Here is a 25,950-nt window from a genome sequence, read left to right on the forward strand (position 1 = left end):
AAGTTAGATCCAAGCTGAATCATTGCCTCACAAAATCACATCATGATTTTACAGAACAGAATATAATAGCATGTTCTGTACAGTAGTAGTAGGTGTATAATATGTTACACCAAAAACACCTCCTCAGTCATTTCTTATCTAGAGCTGAATAGTCAAAAATGTTTCCTCATGCGGCCAAAACTCAACAGCGCACAGGACCCAAGTGGTAAATATAAAGATCCAGTCCATTTTTAAAATTGGAGGCCCAATACACTTCAGCGTTGTAATAGAAAAATTCTAGTAAAATGTATAGAGCACAGAATAAAAAAGCTTTTGTCACATATTATTCATCCTAATCAGACAGATTTTTTTACATGGACAAAAATGTGGAGATAATATAAGGCAAGTACTGGAAACAATAGAACACTATGAGAAATCTGGGAAACCAGGCCTGGTTTTCATAGCTGACTTTGAAAAGGCTTTTGATAAAGTACAACTGGAATTTATATATAAATGCCTGGAATATTTTAATTGTGGAGAATCTCTTATACAATGGGTTAAAGTTATAACCCTATGTGTAAAATAGTAAATAATGACTACTTCTCAGAAAGTATTAAACTGTCAAGAGGAGTAAAACAAGGTTGTCCACTATCAGCACATCTATTTATTATGGCCATCGAAATGTTAGCTATTAAAATCACATCCAACAATAATATCCAAGGGCTTAGATATCCAGGGCTTAAAAACAAAGGCGTCATTGTACGCTGATGATTCATGTTCTTTTAAATCCACAATTTGGATCCCTCCACAGCCTCAGAAGATCTAGATACTTTTTCTAACCTCTCTGGATTACAACCAAATTATGATAAATGTACTATGTTACGTATTGGATCACAAAAAAATACAACTTTTACATTATTGTGTAGTTTACCAATGAAATGGTCTGACGGTGAAGTGGACATACTCGGTATTCATATCCCGAAAGAAAGAAACGATCTACAATACCTTTTAACAGAACATTAGCAAAAATAGATAAGATCTTGCTACAGTGGAAAGGAAAATACCTGTCTATTTGTGGAAAAATCCCCCTGATTAACTCTTTAGTCATATCACAGTTGACCTTTTTGCTTATGGCCTTGCCTACACCTAGCGAACAGTTTTTTAAATTATATGAGCAAAAAATATTTAATTTTACTTGATACGGCAAGCCAGACAAAATTAAACAGGCCTATTTTATATAATGAATATGAATTTGGTGGGCAGAAATGATTCAATATTAAAAGATTAGACCTCTCACTAAAGGCTTCAGTCATATAACAGTTATACTTCAATCTGAACTGGTTCTCTAGAAGATTAGTAAGAATGTCTCACCCCATGTTCAAGAATGGCCTTTTCCCCTTTATTCAGATTACAAACTCTCACTTGAAAATGAAATCATCTCCAAAATATCGCTATTTTTAAAACAAGCTATAGAAAGTTGGTTGCAACTTCAGTTGAATCCACCAGAAATGAAAGAACAAATATTATGGTTAAACTCAAATAGACTAAATTATATAAACGGTATAATCTATCAATTATATCACAAATAGGACTGGTGGAGTTATGTCACACATGCAGCTAACAAAAATATATGGAAATGTCTACTCTACTCAAAATTGCAACCAACTAATTGCAGAATTACTGCAAAAATGAAAGAGGCAAGTGGAAGGGGGAGAAAGTAAGGAACTTGTCTGTTGGCCCTGCATTGAAGACCAAAATTGGTTCAATAAAATTGTGATAAAGAAAAAAGTATGCCAGTTTCATTTAAGGACCAAAAACATGACAGCTGTGCCATATAGATTACAAAATAGTTGGGAAGAGATTTTCAATGTGGCAATTCCATGGCACGTGGTTAATAAACTGATACAGAAAACGATGCTGGATTGAGTTTTTTTATTTAAATTATTATACAAAATTCTTGCAACCAATAGAACATTATATATATGGGGGATACAACCATCCCAGCTCTGAAGATTTTGCTGTGAAGAGACAGAATTATGTAGCTTGTTTTTGTTGACAGGTTCAGGAATGACTGAAAAATTGCAACAGTTACTAGGAGCTAACTCTGCAAATAGCACTGCTGGGTGATTTAAAAAGTCATAGATAATTGATCAATAATATATTAATACTCTTAGCAAAAATGTTTATCTTTATTTTACAATATGTAGAATCTATGAAAATAGAAAGGTTCAGAACTTTTGTGAAACATCACAGCACAGTTGAAAAATCTATGGCAAATAGAAATCAAAACTTATGGAGCTGAAGGATGGAACTAAAAACAAACAAAAGATAACTATTGTAAAATATACCGTGTCTGTGAAATGTATATAGTATGTATAAGCTGGAAGTAAAAGCCTAAGTTTTTTGTCCATTAGTTTACTCCAATTAGGGGAGGGGTGGTCGGGTTAGGGGGACATAATAAAGGACAATATATTCACAAAAAATATATATGGGGATTGGAAATGACGCAGACAATTATATTGATGGAAGCCACAATCTATATGCAATATTAAAGCTGATCTAACCCCTACATATACAAAATAAATACATTTTAAAAAAGGTAGGTGCGTGGATCAGAAAACCAGTCAGTATCTGGTGTGACCACCATTTTCCTCATGCAGCACGACACATCCTAATGTTGATCAGGCTGTTGATTTTTGCTTGTGGAATGTTGTCCCACTCCTCTTCAATGGCTGTGAAAAGTTGCTGGATATTGGCGGGAACTGAAACACGCTGTCGTACACGTTGATCCAGAGCATCCCACACATGCTCAATGGGTGACATGTCTGGTGAGTATGCAGGCCATGAAAGAACTGGGACATTTTCAGCTTCCAGGAATTATGTACAGATCCTTACGACAATGGGCCTCAGGTTCTCGTCACGATATCTCTGTGCATTCGAATTGCCATCGATAAAATGCAAGCCTCTTGATATGCCACACCTGTCAGGTGGATGGATTATCTTGGCAAAGGAGAAATGCTTACTAACAGGGATGTAAACAAATTTGTGCACAACATTTGAGAGAAATAAGCTTTTGTGCATATGGAACATTTCTGGGATATTTTATTTCAGCTCATGAAACATGGGACCAACACTTTACATGTTGCGTTTATATTTTTGTTCAGGGTAGTTTTAATTAGCGCTCAGCAGCGTGTCTCCCAGGAGTTGGGGGGCTGCTGGGTAAGAGAGTTTCCCACCACACCACGTCCTGCCAGTCACGAACCCTGATGGACCCTAACCAAGACACCGTTCTAAAGGAGGTTTGTGTGGAGGCCAGGAGATAAGAAATAGTTGGGATGTCTGGGTCTCATGCAAGCTGCCTTCTGTATAATGATAGACAGCTCCACACCAGGGCCTCCCTGTGGGTTCACACTGAGGAAACCTTTAATTACAGGAGTGGAGGTCTGACTGAAAATGTTGCAATTCTCAGGGCCAGATTTCAAAAATGTAATTAACTTGGAGCTGGTTTCCTTGTGTTTTTACCGGGTTTTGTTTTGCTCATAAAACTTGGGGGCCCAAATAAAACCACCCGCAGGCCAAATTCGGCCACGGGCCACCAGTTGGAGAACGATGACCTAAAGGAAATGCATCATAAATCTCTAGAACCAAGATTGAGACAGTTTTACTGTATGGCAAACAAAGTCTGCACCTCAGATCGATGGTCTAAAAGGTGAAAATGTGCACTTAAGAATAAATACCTACTGATAGGATTGTCGGGATAAGATGAACCGTGAACAGGGGGGTGGTGTGCCTGGCTGTGATTTCAATAAACACTTTTGAAGCAACCACATCAGCACATACTGCAGAACAGACACAGATGTATATTTCACTCTGCTTATAACTGCAGTGAGAAAGTTGAAGTGCAGCCTAGTGTATGCAGTTCCTTTCAGCTTACTATACCCATTCAAATGATTGGCGCCAAGAGAATCAAAGTATATACACTTAGATTCCCTGTAAGTCCCTGGTATATTAGATGGGAGAGCCTAAGCGCTCATATATTAGACTAATAAGAATATAAACTATGGTAATGTCTGGCTGTAGACATCATGTGATCAATATAGTCTCTTAAAGGGAAATGCAAGTTTAATTTTTTTTTTTACTTAATAAAAAATCAACATGTTTCAAAGCCAAAGATGCCGCCACCCTAGAAATAGCATGTTCATTCACCCTTCTAGTAATTCTACTAATATGGTTGCCACCTCCTACAGTGTGATTGGGGAAGAACCTACCTGTCCCTCTAGGTCCTTGCAGGAGATGGACGGAGTGTTGACATAGGAGCTGATCGAGGAGCTGGTGTTGATGTCATCTGTGTCGACGGTGTCACTGATCCCACTGCTCACCGAGCTGCTGTCGTCCCAACTGGGAGCGAGGAACACAGAAGAGAGAAAGAGTGTGAGTTTGAATATTATATGGTAGGAGATCGTAGTGAGAAAGGGGGAAGACATGATAGACCGAATGTCAGGGAGAAAGCAAGAGACACTGTAGAGCAGGGGTGTCAGACCAGTTCCCCCCCCCCCCCCCCCCCCACGTGCCGCATTCGATCATCACCATGTTTCAAAGCCAAAGATGCTGACACCGTAAAAAAGAAGCTTGTTCATGCCACTTTTCTCTCTGTAATTGATTATGGTGACTTGTTGTATATGCATGCAACCTCCTCTGTCTTATAGAGACTGGACTCTGTTTATCATGCATCCTTGCGCTTTATTACAAATGCCAAGTCACTCACCCACCATTGCACATTGAACGAAATTGGTAGGTTGGACCTCACTTTATATGCGCATAAAGATTAATTTGTATGTGTTCATCTACAAAGCCCTTTTGGGAAACTCCCTCTTTACCTCTGTAGTCTGGTCTCCTTCACCACCACCAGTTACCATACCCCGTCTGCTAGGTGGTTGCTACTTAAAGTCCCCAGGACATTCACAGTATTAGGCAAGACTGCCTTCTCTTCGTGTGCACCAGACGCATGCAATAGTCTACAATCCATGCTTCATCTAGATATGTTAGTGCCACTGAATGAATTTAAAATATTGATGGGAGACTGTTACAGAGGAGTGTAAATGTTTTTTTTTAGGCTGGATCATGTTGTTGTATTGTATTGTTGTATGTTTTAATTAGGTAATGTATTGATTGTTGCTGCCTTCTTGGCCAGGTCTCCCTTGAAAAAGAGACTCTGGGTCTCAATGGGCTTTTCCAGGTTAAATAAAGGTTAAATAAATAAAAATAAAATCACAGAGGTTCGGAGGGCGGCACTTAAAATGTACTATATTTCCTTGTCATCAAAATGTACAAAAGATTGGTCTCCTCCCTGGCGGTCTAGCGACATGCGGTCTGGGTGCCCACCCTGTGAAAATTAATGAAAAAAGAACTAATGTAAAATAAATAAATACACATTTGATTAATAATCATGTTATCAATGAGCTTAAGGACATACATCCAAAGAAGGGACAGAAAATAACACGATCATTTCAAACTGAGCGTTATCAACGGAAAAAGTAGCTCTCTGGCTGCGCTGCTAGCAATCAACTCTACTGCTTCCCCTGCCTGCTGTTCTCCACCAGCAACAGCGTGTGGACAGGAGCCGGTTACTGCGACTTGAACAACTAGCCTACAGCACTCAACAAGCATGAGAATGGATGTGAGTGTCTCACATCCAGAGCCAGATAGCTCTGAAGAGATTCAGTAGCTCGCCGCTAGATCTGCCATTGAATGAACAACGGAGATTGAACATCAGCATGCACAATGCAAAGGTAAAAGAGAGCCGTGAGATTTCGAAAGACCTAGCTAATTAATGCTACATGCTACCTAAACAGGAGATGGCATTTCGTGGCAACGATGAGAGTGCCAGCTCATCAAACAGGCCCAGGGGCAACCATGTGGATCTAGTACACGCCTTAAGACTTATCTGAAAAAGATGAACAGTTAGCAACCCATCTAGAGACGCCACCGTGTTTGCTTTTTGCTCACGGCCCATGGAATTTTCATCCCTTGCAAGCATCTCCATTGAGAATCGAGACCGAGAGACTTTTAAAACGGAGGGCCAACAGGGAGGAGTTCTGCAGTTCAGTAACTGATGTCTTTACCCAGAAGGAAAGAGGGATGGACTTCAAGTGTTTAGCGCCCTCTACTATTATCACGTTACATGTCTATTGTGTTAGTATATATCTCAAGCAGTAGCACTGACTACTAGGCATTTAGTGTGTGTAGCGCTGTCTACAAGTAGCCCTAATCGCTGGCATTTGGGTCGCTGTCTGTGGTGCTGAATGTTGCCTGGTCGTGCAGGTCAGTTGCGTAATTAGGGCCTGTGAATGTGTGCCTAAAGGTTGCGCCGCCTACCTGTTGCTGTTTGATGGTTGGTTGATGGTTATCTATGTGATCGCGTCATACTGAAAAACAGCGTAGCAACAAATCTGCTTTATGGATGTGTGCGTGGGGAGTGAGTGGTAGACAATAGAAAGTGTCTACCCGGCCTCGGACCTTACCGCACGCCACTGTTCGCTTCGACGACATCGGCAAGCTGGACAGAGTGAAAAGACTTTAGGCGTAGGCCCGTTATCATTTCTTCACGGTTTCAATTTGGTTTTAGCCATTTCAACATCGATTCAAATACTCAAACCACCCGTGGGGCCTTGAGTTTAACACGCGCTGCAGAGAGACAGAGATACAGTAATAAGACTAGACAGGGTAGAAAGAAAAAAAAAACTCCTATTATTCTCCCTCTTTCTTATTCTCCCTGTTTTACCAGGTCTGTTGGCCAGAATCAGCATTCCCATCATGCCTGTGACGTTAGGAACGTCTCCCTCCAAATTCCTAACTAGTTTTAATTAGCGCTCAGCAGAGTGTCTCCCAGGACCGGGGGCTGCTGGGTAAGAGAGTTTCCCACCACACCACGTCCTGCCTGTCACCAACCCCGATGGGCCCTAACCAAGACACCGTTTTAAAGGAGGTTTGTGTGGAGGCCAGGAGATAAGAAATAGTTGGGATGTCTGGGTCTCATGCAAGCTGCCTTCTGTGTAATGACAGTGTCACGGGTGTCGTAGGGTGTAGACCAAAACGCAGCGGGAAAATGTATACTCATCTTCTTTTTATTAGTGAAGAAGGAAAAACACATACAACGTATACAAAAACAAACGAACTAGACCGTCTCATCAGGCACACAGCAAAACAAGAAACAATCTCCCACAAAATCCCATGACAAACACATTCCTATTTATAGGACCTTCAATCAGAGGCAACGATAGACAGCTGCCTCCAACTGAAGGCCCCAACACCAATTAGCTAAACATAGAAATACAAACGACTAGACTGAACATAGAAATAAACTAACATAGAACAATAACCAAAACCCTGGACTAATAAATCAAATACCCCTCTACATACACAACCACCCCGAACCATATAAACCAAATACCCCCTCTACATGAACACATACACAAACACACCCTGAACCACATAAAACAAATACCCCCTGCCACGTCCTGACCAAACTATAAGCACAAATAACCCCTTTACTGGTCAGGACTTGACAGACAGACAGCTCCACACCACGGCTTCCCTGTGGGTTCACACTGAGGATACCTTTAATTACAGGAGTGGAGGTCTGACTGAAAATGTTGCAATTCTCAGGGCCAAAGGCTCTATCTGTGTGTGAACGGACTGAAAGATGTGTGTGTGTGTGTCTGCGTGCATGTAGACGTGTGAGGAGTTTATCATCTACTGTCTGTGTGACAGAACCACTCCTTTCACAGTATTCACAGAGGTGTTGAAGTGTGGAGGGAGTTGGGTGGGAGGGTTCTCTTTATGATTCTAAGTTCACACGGATCAAGACGCTCACTCCTTCCAAGTCTGCCTGTCTGTCTGTCCTCAGTCTCCCATGCCAGTGTGATTGTTGCTGAGCTAACCAAAACAAACTCGGGCCAGCCACAGCCAGACACTGCTGAGTGTTCCCTGTGAGAGCATCAACACCTCAGCCAGAAGCAACAGACCCCTCAATACACAGGTCTACTCAGTCCACTGTCTCAACTAAGTCCAACCATTTCAGTATAGTACCACGTTTACTGTGAGGAATATAAAATGGTAGCAGGGGGAAATCAGAGTCCATAGATGACAATAATGAATGATGAACTGATGAATTGCAAACAGGTGTCCTAAACATTAACCACAGGTTCCAGTCTGCCAGGTAGGTGGGCAGAGGTCTGGCTCTAATCTAACACTAGCCAGGCTTGGGTTGCAAAGCTACCGGTAATTTACCAAAGTTACCAGAATCTCCAGTAATTTTGGTAATTAACCAAAAACTATGGCAATCTAACTTATTTGTTATTAATATATAGTATTGTCCATAAGTTTGTAACAGATAGACCATATGATTCAAGAGAAAATAGCCTAATTAATGAAAAAAGCATCAACAATGGCAATATTTTCAATTAACTCTGCAACTCCTTCCAACTATCAGCTTTTTTCACAACTGCCACCAGTTTGACACCAAAACAGTGACAACAAATAGATATTGACATAGTCAAATGAAGTGTGTAAAAAATAACGGATAGTTCATACTGAAACCCTCATATTAAACATCAATGGTATTCACTCAGTTGATGGTTTGTATTTAGGATAATGTTTTACAGCTTTGTCATTCTATTTTTTATTTTGAAATCATCTTATTTAATTATTTCATATATTTTACATGTGACAAGGCCAGACAGAGGGCCAGAGATAATTACAGACACCTGTGATAATCTGAAGTACCCAAAAGTGCCACTAGATGTCTTGTGCTAGATTACATAAAATCCTTGAAAGTTGCCCACATTCTGGTAGTTTACTGGTAAACTTTGAAAGTTTCCAGTAATATACCCTCCCTCTGCAACCTTAAGCCAGGCACAGTTGCTACATTTCCATTGAGGATTTACCACAATGTTTTACCAAAAAGGCTCAGACTTTTCTGTTTCCATCTACATGGGCCGGCACCGGTGTCTCCCAAGGCCATGGCTCCTGCGGACCTACTCTAACTTGGAGCCAAGGCAAGGCCCTGGGTACTTTTCAGCTTACATTTACATAACAAGGTCTAACTGTGAACTTTAACACCTTCTCACAAAGCAACAGTCTTGAATGATGCCGAGGTTGTTGAATCTGCTCGCCAGAAGTCTTTAGTGTCCTGATGGAAACACCATAACACTAGAGCTGGCATTAACATAAAACACTGGCGGCCCACTGGTGTGGGGGTAAGTGTCAGTGGTAAAGCACCAGGTGTGTCCTGCTGGCCAGATGCCTGCCCGGTATCCTGCAGTGCCCAATCCAGCCCTTGTTTCACTGCACTGGTCTACACACACACACACACACACACACACACACACACACACACTAGAACTCCATCCACACAGCTACACCAAAACAATTCATCTTTTCACTGAGCCAGGGCTGAGACATGCAAGACAAGGCCAGGGGCTGGAGTGGGGGTGGCAAAGGTGGAAGAGGTCCAGCACAGAGACACAGTCACTCAGTATTCGGAATGTCTCCCTTTCTCCGTTTCAGCTTGGGAGAGTTCTACTGTATACTTTATGGACTTGTGAGAACTGAAGTGGTCAAAACAAAACATATTTCAGATGGACCCATTCTGCTTCTAGCCACCCAGCACAGGACTAATCATGACTGGTGGGCTGAGGTTCAGACAGGTTACGGTTCACCCTTTGCTATGCTATCAACCCTGATTATTTGTTAAATGGAGGAGGGAGTCTCCTGGGGGTGTTCTAGGCTGTGAGTCAGAGATTGACTGGGGGTAGAGTGAGCTCTCAACCCATGTAGGTTGACTGATACTGTGGCTCCTCCAGGGCCCGGAGGAGATATAGGTTAGGCCCTCCCCTCCCCGGCACCTGATGCTGCAGTGCTGCTGTCACTGTTTCCTCCAGTCTGAATAATGAGCAGAGACTGGAGCTGGAAGGGTACACCTGGTCCCTAATCAACATCGCCCCTAAGCCACCATAAGTCTCCCTCTGTCTCTATTTTCTCTCTCTCACGCCCAGACACTTCACTCTCTCTTTCTACTCCCCATCTCTCTTCCCTTCCCTCCTCTCGTTTCACCCTGACTGGGAGATTGTCCCTTATCAAAAATGTGTACTTGTAAAGAAAGATGACCAATATATTCCATGACCAGAAGAGTATGTGAAAGACTAAGGTGGGGAGTTGGGGGTCAAATGAGTTGATATTGTTGTGTTTGTTTAGATATTAAAGACTGGAGTCTCTATAGAGTGAGTTGGGGGTGGTGTGGCGGTACACACTGTATATCCCCCCCCCCCTTGTTTCCGTGTGGGGAATGCAGGATTAGAGAAACAGGGCCCCAGAGGAGTGAGGGGATCAGTGGACACTCTCTGGGGCAGGACATTGGGTGACTTTGGTCTGAGAGGCCAGTGGAGGGAAGTGAGCTGAGCTCAATCCAGAGGCCCCCACACCACGCTGTCCTGTATGTCCACTCTGTTTGGTCAGGGTGGGAAGCCATTAGTTCGACTAGACTTCTCACCCCCTCAGCAAAATATTCAAAGCTGTTGCCAAGCGATGAACACCTAATACCTAACTCCAAGCTGCTCAGACAAAAGTGCCACATAACCGTTTTATACTTGCTTGGAATAAAAACAACACCATAACTATAATTTGATAACAAATTATATTAGAATGGCTGATTGCTGACATAAAAAAGCGAGTCTGTCAGTACACTAAAGCAGACAGATTAGAGAGAAAACAAACCAGGCAAAGACAAACCCACTGGGCACACCACGTCATTTCAACGTGAAAATGTGGGTCATTTTGGGTTGAGACGTTGATCAATGAAATTTCAACCTTTATTCACCCAATCAAAAAGACAGGCAGAAGTTTGTTGAATTCCCAGTGTATTATCATTATGCATTCAACCATCTAAAGCACAACCAAATTCCAATAGAAAAACAAGGTCTGATATTTGGTTTAGCTGTCATGTAAATGTGTTATCACTGCACTTTCAACCATTTAAAAGCAGAACAAAATTCAAATTGGAATACAATGTCAGATATTTTGTATTTATACAACTTAATGTGTTATCACTGTGCTTCATCTAATACCACAACTAAATTACCTGGATTGCAGTTGAGATTACATTAAAAGTACATAGTGCAAGTGATCAATGCCGTTCGAGATTCTGCACAGATATTTGTATTGTGAAGATCTCCACAGACCTGCGACCTTTGCATGCTATCTTGAACATGCACACTTTCTATGATAGCATAATACGATTTTTATAGTTACAGTCACCTCAAAACGTGGCCATGGATGAATTACTCATTTTAATGTTGAATTAAAACTGTCACATTAGTTTCATAGACTAGGCGTAACATAGTAGATGTAAATCCAGGATACCCAAATGAATATGATATGTAACATTTGGTATGGTTACGTAAGACGAAAGGTTGCTTAATGCAAAAACTAAAGGAGGGTGGTTGGTCGGTGTCGGTGTGGGTGGATGGATGGGCGTATAACGCGAACGTCTAGCAACCCAAAGGTTGCGTGTTTGAATCTCATCACGGACAACTTTTGCATTTTAGCTAATCAGCAACTTTTCAACTACTTACTACTTTTTAGCTACTTTGCAACTTCTTAGCATGTTAGCTAACCCTCCTCCTAACCCTAACCCTTTTAGCTAACCCTTCCCCTAACACTAACCTTAATCCTTTAACCTAACTCCTAACCTTAACCCTAACCCGTACCCTAGCTAACGTTAGCCAGCTAGATAAAGTTAGCATTAGCCACCTAGCTAACGTTAGCCACAACAAATTGTTTCGCGAATTTGTAACATATCATGCGAATTGTAATTCGTAACATATCATAAGAAATGTATGATGGACATCCACAAATTAATACATACCATACGAAACATAACATACCATACTAAATGGAGTGTCTCGGATTTACGTAAAGAATCATACGAAATGCTCGGAGACCAGGTTGGATAGTCTTAACTTTAGGTTATTTAGGTTATACTGTATTACAAAAGTCATATTGAATTGTGTTAGGTTGACAACGCAACCAAATGTCAACATTTAAAGGAGATGTATCTAATGCTTGGATAGTTTCATCTGAACCCCTGGCTTAATCATATTCTTTAACATTTATTTTTGGTTTAGTTGGCGACTATCCAACATATCATTTGTTAACTATTTTGACAAGTTAATAGGCTATTTACTGTATTGCAAAAATGATATTAAATTGTGTTTGGTTGTCATTGCAACCAAATATCAACATTTGAAGAAGATGTATATTTTGTACCACTGACTTAGTCTGACTTTAATTCCAGTTTGTCTAAAAATAATTATTGATATGTTGGATTCACGTCTCCCTCTCAACCAAAAATCTAAGTTAAAGAATAGGACTAAATCAGATCATATTGTCACGACTTCCTCTCCTTGATCAGGCGGTGTTCGGCGGTCGACGTCACCGGTCTTCTAGCCATCGCCGGTCCATTTTTCATTTTCCATTTGTTTTGTCTTGTTTTCCCACACACCTGGTTTTCATTCCCTCATTAAATGTTGTGTATTTAACCCTCTGTTCCCCCCATGTCTTTGTGTGGAATTGTTTGTGTGTAAGTGCTTGTGCACATGTTGACTGGTGTGCGTCGGGTTTTGTACCCAAGTTGTTATTTTCTTAATGCCGTTTGTTTTAGAATTAAACTGCTCTGGCTATTACCTAGTTCTGCTCTCCTGCGTCTGACATCCCTGCCACCAGTTACGCACCCCGTACACATATGCACTTTAAATAAAATTGGATTTGATTTAGTCCTATTCTTTAACTTAGATTTTTGGTTGAAATGGAGAATTCAACATATTCATTATTAACTTGAAGATTACATTTGACATCAACTAAAGCTTGAAACCCTAAGCCTATATATGTATTGTCTAAGGCCTATATGTATTGTCTATTTTTAGTTGAACCCTGGGTTGTATTGAAACAATAGCTGTTGATGACTTTGCAAATGCTATATAGGCCTAAATAGTATCATTGATAATATACACTAAGTGTACAAAAAATTAAGAACACCTGCTCTTTCCATGACATAGACTGACCAGGTGAATCCAGCTGAACGCTATGATCCCTTATTGATGTCACTTGTTAAATTCACTTAAATCAGTTTAGATAAAGGGGAGGAGACAGGTTAAAGGAGGATTTTTAAGCCTTGAGACAATTGAGACATGGATTGTGTATGTGTGCCATTCAGAGGGTGAACGGGCAAGACAAAGATTTAAGTGCCTTTGAACGGGGTAATGTTCCCTCTAAGCTGCAAGCATGCACGGGCGCACAGCTTCCCCGGGACTGCTGCGCAGAAGAAATATCAACCCACACAGAGAAGCATGAGATTGAACTTGAGAGTTTTCCCCCTTAGTTAACCTCTTATGGCTAGGGGGCAGTATTTTCACGGCTGGATAAAAAACGTACCCGATTTAATCTGGTTACTAATCCTACCCAGTAACTAGAATATGCATATACTTATTATATATGGATAGAAAACACCCTAAAGTTTCTAAAAATGTTTTAATGGTGTCTGTGAGTATAACAGAACTCAAATGGCAGGTCAAAACCTGAGAGATTCCTTTACAGGAAGTGGCCTGTCTGACCATTTCTGGAACTTCTTTGCCATCTCTATCTTTTACTAAGGACCTCTGCTCTAACGTGACACTTCCTACATCGTCCATAGGCGCTCAGAGCCCGGGAAAAACCTGAATGTCGTCATCCCAGCCCCAGGCTGAAACACATTATCGCCTTTCTCAAGTGGCCGATCAAGGGACTGTGGGCTTAGGCGCGTGACCTGACCGCCCCCGTCTTTGTGATTTTTTCCTCTGTTTGCCGAAAAGGAGATTCCCGGTCGGAATATTATCGCTTTTCTACGAGAAAAATGGCATAAAAATTGATTTTAAACAGCGGTTGACATGCTTCGAAGTACAGTAATGGAATATTTAGAATTTTTTTGTCACGAATTGCGCCATGCGCACGACCCTTCTTTACCATTTCGGATAGTGTCTGGAACGCACGAACAAAACGCCGCTATTCGGATATAACGATGGATTATTTTGGACCAAACCAACATTTGTTATTGAAGTAGCAGTCCTGGGAGTGCATTCTGACGAAGACAACAAAGGTAATGAAACTTTTGTAATAGTAAATCGGAGTTTGATCAGGGCTAAACTTGGTCGGTGTCTAAATGGCTAGCCGTGATGGCTGGGCTATCTACTGAGAATATTGCAAAATGTGCTTTCACCGAAAAGCTATTTTAAAATCGGACATATCGAGTGCATAGAGGAGTTCTGTATCTATAATTCTTAAAATAATTGTTATGTTTTTTGTGAACGTTTATCGTGAGTAATTTAGTAAATTCACCGGATGTTTGCTAGTTCTGAACGTCACATGCTAATGTAAAAAGCTGTTTTTTGATATAAATATGAACTTGATTGAACAAAACATGCATGCATTGTATAACATAATGTCCTAGGGTTGTCATCTGATGAAGATCATCAAAGGTTAGTGCTGCATTTAGCTGTGGTTTTGTTTTTTGTGACATTATATGCTAGCTTGAAAAATGGGTGTCTGATTATTTCTGGCTTGGTACTCTGCTGACATAATCTAATGTTTTGCTTTCGCTGTAAAGCCTTTTTGAAATCGGACAGTGTGGTTAGATAAAGGAGAGTCTTGTCTTTAAAATGCTGTGAAATAGTCATATGTTTGAAAAATTTAAGTTTTTGTATTTTTGAGGAATTTGTAATTCGCGCCACGCCTATCATTGGATATTGGAGCAGGTGTTCCGCTAGCGGAACGTCTAGATGTAAGAGGTTAACACTATCAACGTTTCCCTTTACTGTGGGAATTGTGATCTAATCAACACAATATTAGCCAGTTTCAATGCAACACACCGAAACAAAATGAACTATGCAAGAGATTCTGTTGTAGGCAGAAGGCATCGGAGTAGGATTCTGTTGCATTGACAAGCAGGACTCAGCCAGTACTCTATACATACCGGTGTGTATAACCAATCAGAGCTGCAGTAGGCCTGTATGCAAATAGACCATTGCCATATATGGATCTGTGCCATTCACTTTGAACTAGACTGTGTTTACAGCATGAGTGGTCCTGAGTTGATGTGCTTGTTTTGAGATAAAAGCGAGAGCTGCATGCAGCAATGTGCACATATGTTCATATCCTCTGCTAGTTAGTGAGTTATTAGCCTCTTGAATAAGCTAAGTAGCCAATAGGCAGAGGGTAGCATAATTTGTCTGATTCTCTGTAATAATGGTATGGGAATAATTATGCATTTTATTTTGTAAAGTGGTTTCTTGCAACAAACAACAATTCTCTGGAGAGAATTGCTTGTGAAAGATTAACAAGATCATGTTTCCATGGAATATCTGTTGCTGCTAAGGAGTACTGTCTGCATTGATAGCTGTGCTTGCTGTGGATCTTGTGAGGACACCTGCGCGGAACTGCCATACTTGGCTGAGGAAATATCTACGAGTAGTGAGGTGGGGTGCTTCGGGACTTTATGTGTGTCGTCATTTATTTTGAGCTCCAACGCGCGCCAACAGGTTTAAGCAAGCTTGCAAGTAATTTGGGCATGGGTTGTGAGAAACCATTCGGGTTCATTCCTTTTATTTCTTTTGATGTGGTACATTGAAAATGTGATAATATAGACCTTGAACCTTATGTCTGTGCATTGGTGGAGTCATTTGCTGTTTCAGTTTCATTTAAATGCACGGGAAAGCATATCCTTATGTAATAACAAAAACCTATAATCATTCTATCTGAAGTTAATCCCCTAGTTGTCAACACCCTAGTGAGTTTACAATAGGGATTCTTATTGGAGATGTCCTTCTCACCTAACATCCCATGCTGTTCAGATATTCTAAGTAAGGTAATATTGTGAGAGTCAAATTCGAGCCTGGTGAGAGGGTTACACTAGCAAGCAAGGGATAAGAACGCTGCCAGCCAATATGGCAATGGAACATTTCGAACAAACAACTGACTTGCGCCCATAGATACAGAACAAAATGACTGAACGACTGGGTAGCGTCTCTGGCAACCGAACCGATAGAACGAACAACCAGCCGGCTTGGGTAGCAACCCCAGATTTGTGTCGGGACTATATCTTGTGGAAGGATTAAGTAGTATGAATAAATTCATAATAATAAAGATTTTAATGAAACTATGTAAATCATTATTTGTATATGTTGGTAACTCGTTGTATAAAAGTGATAATACCCTCGAAGGCGGTGTTTGGAGGATATATTGGTATGGTTTGCCGGCCCTCGACTTTGTCTCTGGCCTAACAACACCCGTGCCAATATATCCTCCAAACAATGGCTCCTCGGTTATTATCACTTAAATAGCCACAGTAGCCTACTTTGACCACTGTCTGAAACTGTAACTCAAAGTGGGTTCAGCCTCAGTGTTCACAGTAAACACGCGCTGGAAGTTGCACAGAATTTTCACAACGTTAAAGTTTGTGCTCAGCAGACCAGAAATTTGCTCAGTACCAACAAAAAAAATATAGAGGGAACATTGGTAGTAGGTACCAGGCGCACCAGTTTGTGTCAAGAACTGCAACCCTGCTGGGTTTTTCACACTCAACAGTTTCCCGTGTGTATCAATAACGTTCCACCACCCAAGGACATCCAGCCAACTTGACACAACTGTGGGAAGCATTGGAGCCAACATGGGTCAGCATCCCTGTGGAACGCTTTTGACATCTTGCAGAGTCCATGCCCCGATGAATTGAGGATGTTTTGAGGGCAAAATGGGGGGGAACTCAATATTAGGAAGGTGTTCTTAATGTTTTGTACACTAAGTGTTTGACTTACATTTGGTTACATTTAATTTGCTCTGTTAAACCTTCCCTTTGGAATAACTTCAATAACAACAGTGAATCTATTTAGTTATTAAGAGATCTCTCAATAGTCATTCTCACAACAGCACATTGGTAGTAGTCATTGACAAATACCAATGCTGGGCTACGTTAAAACCCTGGATGGGAGACCAAATGGATAGCGTAGATAGATCAACTCTCCAGTAGGAGGTGCTGCCCAGCCTATTGTTTTTTTCTGATAGTGGATATAACATCGAAGATCTGACGTTGATTCAAAGGCACAAATTCAACATATTTTACACAAGGTTTGTCTATGTTGAAAATTGGTTAGCATTATGACATAATTCTGTTGTTGAAATTTCACCCTCAAGACAACAGTGAATGACTTTTTGCAAATCCAATGTATTTTCCACGTAGATTCTACGTCACAATACGTTGACAAATGACGCTAAAACAAGGTTGATTCAACCAGTTTGTGCCCAGAGGGAAGCTCTCTGTAACCATTGTCTGTAGGCCTTCAGCACTCAACAATGAACCGCTCACATCAATAAAACATATCCTTCAAAAGGAGCAACACAGTTTAAGGACAATTTGCATGCATGAATAGGAACATGTGGCCTGACATTAAGCGATGCACTACATTCAAGGATAAATTGCATTTCGCTGCCATTTTAGGAGCTCCTGTAAAGGTCTTGTCACATATTCACCACATCTAAAAAAGAATCCATTAAAACAAACACACCTGTAAAAAATATATAAGAAATGTACCCATTTTAAACTCCAACACAAAACTGTATAGATCCACAACACCACAAAATAAAGATTCTCTATTCTACTCTCACACAAACAAGACAATGATAGTGAGCAAAAGCCAACTCAGACCCACATGGCTGTGGTCCTCCAGAATCCCCTGTCTGTCTGTCTGTCTGTCTGTCCATACCTGAGAGAGCCAGCAGCAGATATCCCCTGGCTGCAGTAGGAGCTACTAGGAGCTCGCCGAGGGAAGCGGCTGAAGTTGAACTGACTACACTTCCCCGTCCTACTCAGTCCTCCCGCTACAGCACACTGACTGACTTACTGACTGATCTCTCCCCCTGCAGCGAGACAGGCAGCCACACACACACACACTGGGGGGGGGGGGGGGGGGGAGCGGCCTCACACACACAAACACACACACACCCTCACAACTGCCACAGAGGGGAGTAATCTGATCTGGGAGCAGAGTTAACCTGGGAAGTACTTCAAACACCACTTGAGTTTCTGAGTCACCATCCAGACAGCCAAGTCAGAGCTGATAAAACAGAACAGAACCTGTGAGGTCCTTCAAACATAGGTAGGTAAGCCTCAGATCTCAGAACAGCTTTACCTCTGAGATGTTCAAACAATAATAAGCTTTTAACATGATCTCAGAACAGCTAACCTAAGAAGCGCTTTAAACTCAGATTTGTCCAAACCAAATGCTTTTATTTTGCCAGGTGGATGGTGCGTATGCTTGGGGGGTATTTGTAAAGACAACAGCCCCAGGAGGACAAGTTGGTGGGTTTTCCTAAGCCAATCTAAATTGTACATTCCAATGAGGCTCATTTTCTTTCCCTGCTTTCTCTAAAAAGGATTGTTCAGGGTCACATCCCTGGGTCAGGGATCAAGTTTAAAAATGGCTGACTCACTAACTCAGAGGAAAACATCAACATTAAGCAATAAAGCCAAACCAGCCCCCTGGTCATCTCAATATCTCTCCACTTTCCAGTGATATTCAAGTGACATGCATTTCATAAAGATCTTTAGAATGACTGAAAGTAAGGTGGTCGCCCAGGACTGTTAAACTCTAACAAGCTGACTGACCCATATTTTAAATTTGCTTCAAAAGCAGAAACCAACAACACACATATAGCAGAACCACACTTGATGTCAAACCAGAAAGCTGTTAAAAGCAAACAGGCATAAAATATAAAACGTAGTATTATATTTATATGCGTGTTTTTTTTTACACACACTTAGAAAAAAGTTGTCATCTAGAACGTAAAACGGTTCTTTGTCTGTGCCCATAGGAGAACCCTTTGAAGAACCCTTTTTGGTCCCCGGTAGAACCCTTTTGGTTCCAAGTAGAACAGTTTTAGGTTCCAGTAGAACTCTTTCCACAGCGGGTTCTACATGAAACCCAAAATGGTTCTACCTGGAACCAAAAAGGGTTCTCCTATGGGGACAGCCAAATAACCCTTTAAGAACCCTTTATTTCTAACAGTGCATCATAAAAAGGGACCGCTATACATTTAGCTTCAGATTCAGTGTATAGAGGGAGTTTGATTGGCACATTCCAGGCTAGCAGGCTAGCAGCCCAAACCTCTGAAGCCAGTCGTGTGTAATGGCATGGCTGCCTCAAAGCCAGAGGACTGCTAGGAATTCAGCAGAACAACAAATCTCTCGACGGACTCAGTCTCTCTCTCTCTCTCTTTCTGACACGCGAGTGTCTGTCTCTCAAATGAGTGGAGTAATCAAGCAGCAGAGAAATGACACAATTTCCACTGTATTCTGTAGTTTCAGCTGTCCTGGAAAAAAACATTCCACTTCTGAATAAATTCGGTTCCGAATGAAAAAGAAATGAAGAAAAAAGACATTGCTGACAAGCTGACCTAAATATAATTAGTTAAGTCAAATTGTTTCTTTTCTGAGCATGTGCAGTACCTTAAGTAGTCCAGTTACTTCACAAGCTATTGGCAGCTAGCTGCTACCAGCAAAACATTTGACCCAGAGTGATCATGTGTTATGTGCTCCTCTGGCCTGGTCCGGTTGTGATTTCACATCTCTGATGTGAACCCAAGCCAAGTTCCCTCTCATTGTTCCAGTGTTACTCTGCTGAGACGGTGGGAGCTGGAGACGGACTGTGGAATAGCAGGTCACAGGGTGGAGTAGTGCTCTACACACACACACACCACAAGCAAAGTTACTCAAGCACACGTACATGCACACCGCATTTCAGAACAAACACGTGCGGGCGAGCACACACAGATACAAACATAAACACACACACACACACAATCAAAGCTCAAAATGCAGCTCAAAATCCACAACACGATACGCCACAAGAACAAACGCTGATAGAGTCACATTAGCGTTGAGTGTTCTTTTGTTATCGCTCTCTGAGTGTTGAACATTCTACTGCCTCTGCAGAGAAAAACGCAGGGAAATGACAGAGCACTTCATTCACTTCCACATTAAATCCACTTCTACCATCCATCCCTCCAGGTGACAGAGTACGATTTACTCCTTCCCTTCCTTGCTTCCTTTTCTCACCGGCTCATTTGCATGCCAATCGGCTGCAGGGTGTTATTCCTCTCAAGCATAATTAAGACTATTGTCTGGAGCCCTCAATTACCACAATTTAGGGTGTGAAACGCCTCTATTTCGAAACACTCTGACTGAAGGGCCAAACACAATGTAGTTTCACATCAGCGTGGCGAGGAGTTTGAAGAGGCCTCTCTTCCTATCCACATGACGTTTTCTGGTCAAGAGCTGAGATGTAACAAAAAAAAAGCTATGTCATTCATTTTTTCCCCCGTATATGCTTGGCTTTCCATCTGATTCTCGACAACGGCCCAATCATTTGAAAATATATCGGCATCCATCCACACAGCCGTCAGCGAAAAAGCATTTTGATCGTCGACGTTCAAATGCATCGCTTGTGTTGATCTTGCTCTGCGAAAGTGGTGGCTTTCTTAACCAGATGAACAGATAATACGTTGTCCCATCGCTCTTCCTCTCTGCCAGACGTTGTGTTGGCAGAAAGGACCCCATTGCTGTATTAGCTAAGTCCCCTCATAGGTACCCTCATAGCCAAGACTCACCAGACCAGACACAGCTCCTGGGAACGGGCATGTAACACAGCCAGCAACACGTCGCTAAATCACTTTCACACCACTCTGGACTCCTCTATCTCGCTGGTTTAACTCCTAGACAGTAAAACAATATGGTGTTTGTGTTCATGTAGTGTTTGCCTAGATTTCAGCCAATATCATACAGTGTCCTAAACTAAATCACATAGGCTGCCTTTAACTGTGTCAACAAGTGGTATCTGCTCAGAAGCTACTGGCGTGAACTCCATATGAGGTCGTCAACCTTTCGTAGCTGTTCTCCGCGTTCCAGCGGTATAGTGTCTTCCCTAGAGAACCAAGGAAGGTTCTTCACTTCTTCCCAGGGCGCAAATCACATGGACATAAAGAATGCTCATTCTCTCCAATAAGCATTCTCTCCGTAAGTTCTCATACTTTCTGCTTGTACCGTTAGAGCCCCATGACACTGCTCACTTATCTGTTGTGCAGCGGGCTGTTCCTCTGGTTTTCACAGCTGGGCTTCTAGCTTGTGATTGGGTTACAGAGAGCCAGTGGGCCACTGCGAGATCATAATGAACGGCTCACCGTTCATCACATTACACGAGATAGGAAGTCTTCAATAGCAAACAGACCGACTGACATCACGTCCGATCACACCGACCCTGAGAACTTTCTCATTCCTCCACATCACATTTAAAACAAAACACATGCCAATTCACATTAATAAACAGACAAAAAAAACACTTACTCCGCAGCTTACATTCTCCACTTTGTTATATTGTTCTCTGTATCCAGTTTGTCCCTTTGCGTTGCAGACAGCCTCTCATTCCCACTGCATGCATAACAGAGCTGAGCCGGAGCCCAGTCTGCACACCAAGGAGCTGCACTCAACAGGTAAGCAGCCCAGCAGACAGACAGCACGGTCACGACGACAGCCCTCTGCCAGCCACCCAGACAGCACAGGGCTATCACTGATCACTATCAGCCCTCAGCCCAGGCAGACAAAACCGGAGGATTCTAAACTATCGGCATTGTGCTCCCCAACAGACTGGAGTGGAGCCCCTCCCTGCTAGTTCTCTCTCTGGCTGAGGTGTGTGTGTGTGTGTGTGTGTGTGTGTGTGTGTGTGTATGTGTGTGTGTGTGTGTGTGTGTGTACAGTTGAGAGTCCTGGGGCTAGAGCAATGAGACACGGAAAATCCTCCCCTCTCTCTTTTTTTTCTCTCCACCAGATTCAAGCCCCCTCCAGCGCACTCTGCTACTCACACATACATTACTGGTACCCCACTCCTCTGTGTGTGTGTGTGTGTGTGTGTGTGTGTGTGTGTGTGTGTGTGTGTGTGTGTGTGTGTGTGTGTGTGTGTGTGTGTGTGTGTGTGTGTGTGTGCATGTGTCAGTGCGTGTGTGTGTCTGTGTGTGTGTTTGCCTCTCTGATCATCATCTGAATACTAATGCATTTTTTCCCAGGACCCCCCCCCCCCTGCGGTGTACTGTAGGTGTAGCTTTGAGGGGATGTATTCTCACTTGAAATGCGTGTGCGGGCGAGCTAAATGCAGCGCAAATGCTCAAACAGACCGGTGGAAAGAGCTTTTGGCGAACGAATACAAGTACTCTGGAACTACTGTATGAACTATAAAAATGGGCCAGGTATAGACATCAAATCAAATATCCGATACATCTCTATCTGAAACAACACTGTCCTCCCTCCAAAAATACCGCTTTCCAAAAGCCCCTTTAGGCTGAGATTACAGAGTGGAGCATCGATCAGAGTCTGGGAGACACAGCGTAGGGGCTTTTTTGAACCGCTGTCAGCATCTCAAAGACAATAAGGCTGAGCAACTGCAAGGGCTGGGGGACAAGAACGCATGTAATCAGGCAGGGTGCCAGGTTACACTGTTCTGTCTACCTCAGACTGCCTCAAGACAGCGGACTGCTTTTTCAGAGTCCTGTCCCCCCCCCCCCCCCCCACCCTACCCCACACTGGCTCTGAGCCTCCAAAATACACATGCATACATTTACACAGCATTGGTTAGGACACAGCTTACACCGTCCTGTCAGCCACAACACAAGTCTGATTTTACAGCATACTTCCTGTCCGTCACCTAATTTGAACCATTGGTATAAAAGACGCAAAAGTAGGTTTTTATTAAGGCGTTATGCTCTCTTGTTCGTTTTGTCTCAATCTTCACCTGACCATGGCAAGCAATTTTTACAATTCTTAAGATGTATATTAAAGAGCAGTTGAAACAGAGGCAAAAAAAAAGTTTTTTTTACATTTATTTTTTATGACAAAACAACTGGTTTGCCATGTTGCCAGAGTCTGCTGGTCCTCTATGTCTCCAGTTGGAAGCAGAAGCTCAGTGTGTCTGTGTCGAGTCGTGGCCTGTGGGCTTTCCAGTGGAGGAGCCCAGGATAACAGGGGATGGACCAGAGGGGAAGGAGGACTGAGTTTCCATGCCTGGAGTAAAGAGGGCTGTGTCCAGACAGGTTGGACACAGTGCGGTGGGTGGGACTATTTAACATTCTGCAGGATGGATATACGAGTAAAACAATCTGCACCCTCAGGCGTCTAGGCTACATGTACAGTTACTACACAGGTACACGAAAGACGGCATAGGTACGGCAATAAAATAGTCCTTTTTGGCGAACGTGCATTGCAGAAGTCCGTGCAATTATCAATGCTATCGATACTGTTTTTGTTGTTATGGCTGTTATTCCTGCCAGTACGTGAGCTCAGCTGCTCTCCTGTAGGTGCTCCATTATTACAACCACCAGAACCCCTCTAATGTATCCCATTAGCTCTAACTCTGTGGGAGGTGGGCTGGCACCGGGTCTGTGCTTTATGCTAATGTTGTTAATACGTGGAACCACCTTAATTAATTAACCCCCCCCGACAGAATTCTTGATCTCTCAACAAAGGCCAAAACCAAAAACGCTACTGTTAACAAGTGTTGACTGTGTTGCCATGCCATCTGTGATTTATTTAGGATAGTAGTGTCCTTTCTGGTGTAAACCTTTGTTCACAACTGTAGACACCTTCATCAATAAATCAGGACACCCCTGTCGGTTCGGGCAGAAAGCACACAGCTGGATCGTCTTTGTGTACCTCTCTAACCTCCATTCATTAGATTGTAAACACCCCAAAGGGAATCAGAAAAGAGATGAGCCTGCGATGTCTAGATCTGTAACACAGACACATGGGAGAGGAATCAGGAAAGCGTACAGCGTCATATAGAGTCATTAGAGAACTCCCTTCTCATGTTGCTCAAATGAACAGCAAACCTGTTTTTTGTTTTTTTAAAGATAATGAAAAACCTCACGGCACAATGACTCTCCCCTCTCCCCTATCTGACCTTGACAGTTTGTGTGTATGTACTGTTATGTAGGCTACGTGTGCCTTTTTAAATGTATGTAGTTCTGTCCTTGAGCTGTTCTTGTCTAATGATGTTCTGTATTATGTCATTCTGTATTATGTTTCATGTTTTGTGTGGACCCCAGGAAGAGTAGCTGCTGCTTTCACAACAGCTAATGGGGATCCTAATAAAATACCAAAATACCAATTACCTCCAAAAATGAGTTGGTTGGCTGAAGACAATGGGGGGGGGGGACTGTGAGTGTCTACTGTCTACTCCAAACCCATCCATTACCCATCCATAGCCTGTAGCACTGAGGAAAATGCAGTCTGTTTTCACTCAGACTCAGTCAGCCTCCCAACAATGGCAGCTCTGTTGCTTCTAGACTGATCCTATTGGATGACTCAACATTCTACTGGATTCTTTGGCAGAAGCAGGGACCTAATCCACAAACCAATCCACAACTGGCCAAACTTACAGTAAACCTCTGTCTGGTACATGGTTCCTCGATAGGAACGTGTGACTGTACAGAAGCCTCACCTGACCCAAACACTGCAGGTGGGGTGAGGGGACAGGGGAATGGGTGGTGCTGACCTACCTGTCAGTGGCGTCCCCTTGGCCCTTGAATGTGTTGCGATGGAGCGTCTCTCGGACGGCGGCCATGCCATCTGGCAGGCGGTTGAGGCAGTGTGTGTACCGGCTCAGCCCGCCGTCCGTCATGTAGCTGCAGACAGACAACACAACAGGCCTGTCAGTCACAGTCTCTGTACCTGTCTCAATATCGGTGTCTGTCCTGGTCTCTGTCCTTGTCTCTGTCACAGTCCCTGTCTCAGTCCCTGTCTCAGTCCCTGTCAGTCTTGGTCTCTGTCCATGTCTCTGTATTTGTCCCTGTCCTTGTCTCTGCCACAGTCCCTGTCTCTGTCCTTGTCTCAGTGTATATCTATGTCCCTGTTTCAGTCTCTGTCCCTGTATATGTCTCGGTCCCTGTTTCAGTCTCTGTCCCTGTATATGTCTCGGTCCCTGTTTCAGTCTCTGTCCTTGTCTCAGTGCCACTCTGTCCCGGCCTCGGTCCCTGTCTCTGTCTCTGTCCTGGTCTCTGTCCCAGTCTCTGTCTCGGTCCCTGTCTCTCTCTCTGTCTCGGTCCCTGTCTCTGTCTCTGACCCGGTCTCTGTCCCGGTCTCTGTCCCGGTCTCTGTCTCTGTCCTGGTCTCTGTCTCGGTCCCTGTCTCTGTCCCTGTATCTGTCACATCTCTGTCTCTGCTGTGTTACATGACAGGCTGTACCGATCCACTTCACTGACAGGATTACAGCCTCAAACACATTACAATCCTGTCATATACTTGTATACTGTGTCTGACCTGAAGACCCCTATACAGAACAACCATGACGTGTGTCATCCCGAAAATGCACTGGAGACAGCTCAGTTGGAGAGGCATATTTGGTTCGTATCATCTGGTAATACTAACATTGTTATTCCGCATAGTATGTGGGTGATGTCAGTGCCAATAATACCGCTAAAAAAGAAGAACAACGATATCTCCTGTCAACATGGCTACAGAATATGGCACGGGCATTCAGAACGGTCACACCATCCCTGCAGTTGGAGAGGTGGGGGTTTGACATGACGGAAGAAATGACAACATATAAAACAAAAGAACGTGCCCAAAGTCATCTGAGCATTGTACCCGGAGGGCATACGAGACGACTAACCCGCCGCAGCTAGATAAACATTCACATTTGCTCTCAGTCAACACCAACTAACCCTCCATAATTACCCATTTTCAGTTACTCATTTAGAGGGCCATTGTCATGCCTTTAGCCCAGAGCAACGCCATAGGCTTACCAGCTTAGGTTGAGATAAATTCATTGAGGCAGTCCCATTGAAAGCACA

The 25,950-nt window shown here is 42.7% G+C and overlaps 1 protein-coding gene across 8 annotated transcripts in view; it reads right to left on the minus strand.

Annotated features, from left to right (window-relative positions):
- The window catches only part of LOC106573239 (neuron navigator 2), a 133,009-nt gene that overhangs the window by 38,401 nt on the left and 68,658 nt on the right, over positions 1–25,950 (minus strand). For all 8 annotated transcript variants that reach the window (XM_082962521.1, XM_082962519.1, XM_082962518.1 and 5 more), the window contains 2 exons: positions 24,658–24,783; positions 4,248–4,377 (listed from right to left, as the gene is read on the minus strand). In XM_082962521.1, coding sequence (XP_082818647.1) covers positions 4,248–4,377; positions 24,658–24,783 — 256 coding nt within the window. The remainder of the gene's footprint in view (positions 1–4,247; positions 4,378–24,657; positions 24,784–25,950) is intronic.

The sequence above is a fragment of the Salmo salar genome, chromosome 16 (genome assembly GCF_965601325.2).
Source record: "Salmo salar chromosome 16, fSalSal1, whole genome shotgun sequence".
Classification (NCBI taxonomy): domain Eukaryota; kingdom Metazoa; phylum Chordata; class Actinopteri; order Salmoniformes; family Salmonidae; genus Salmo; species Salmo salar.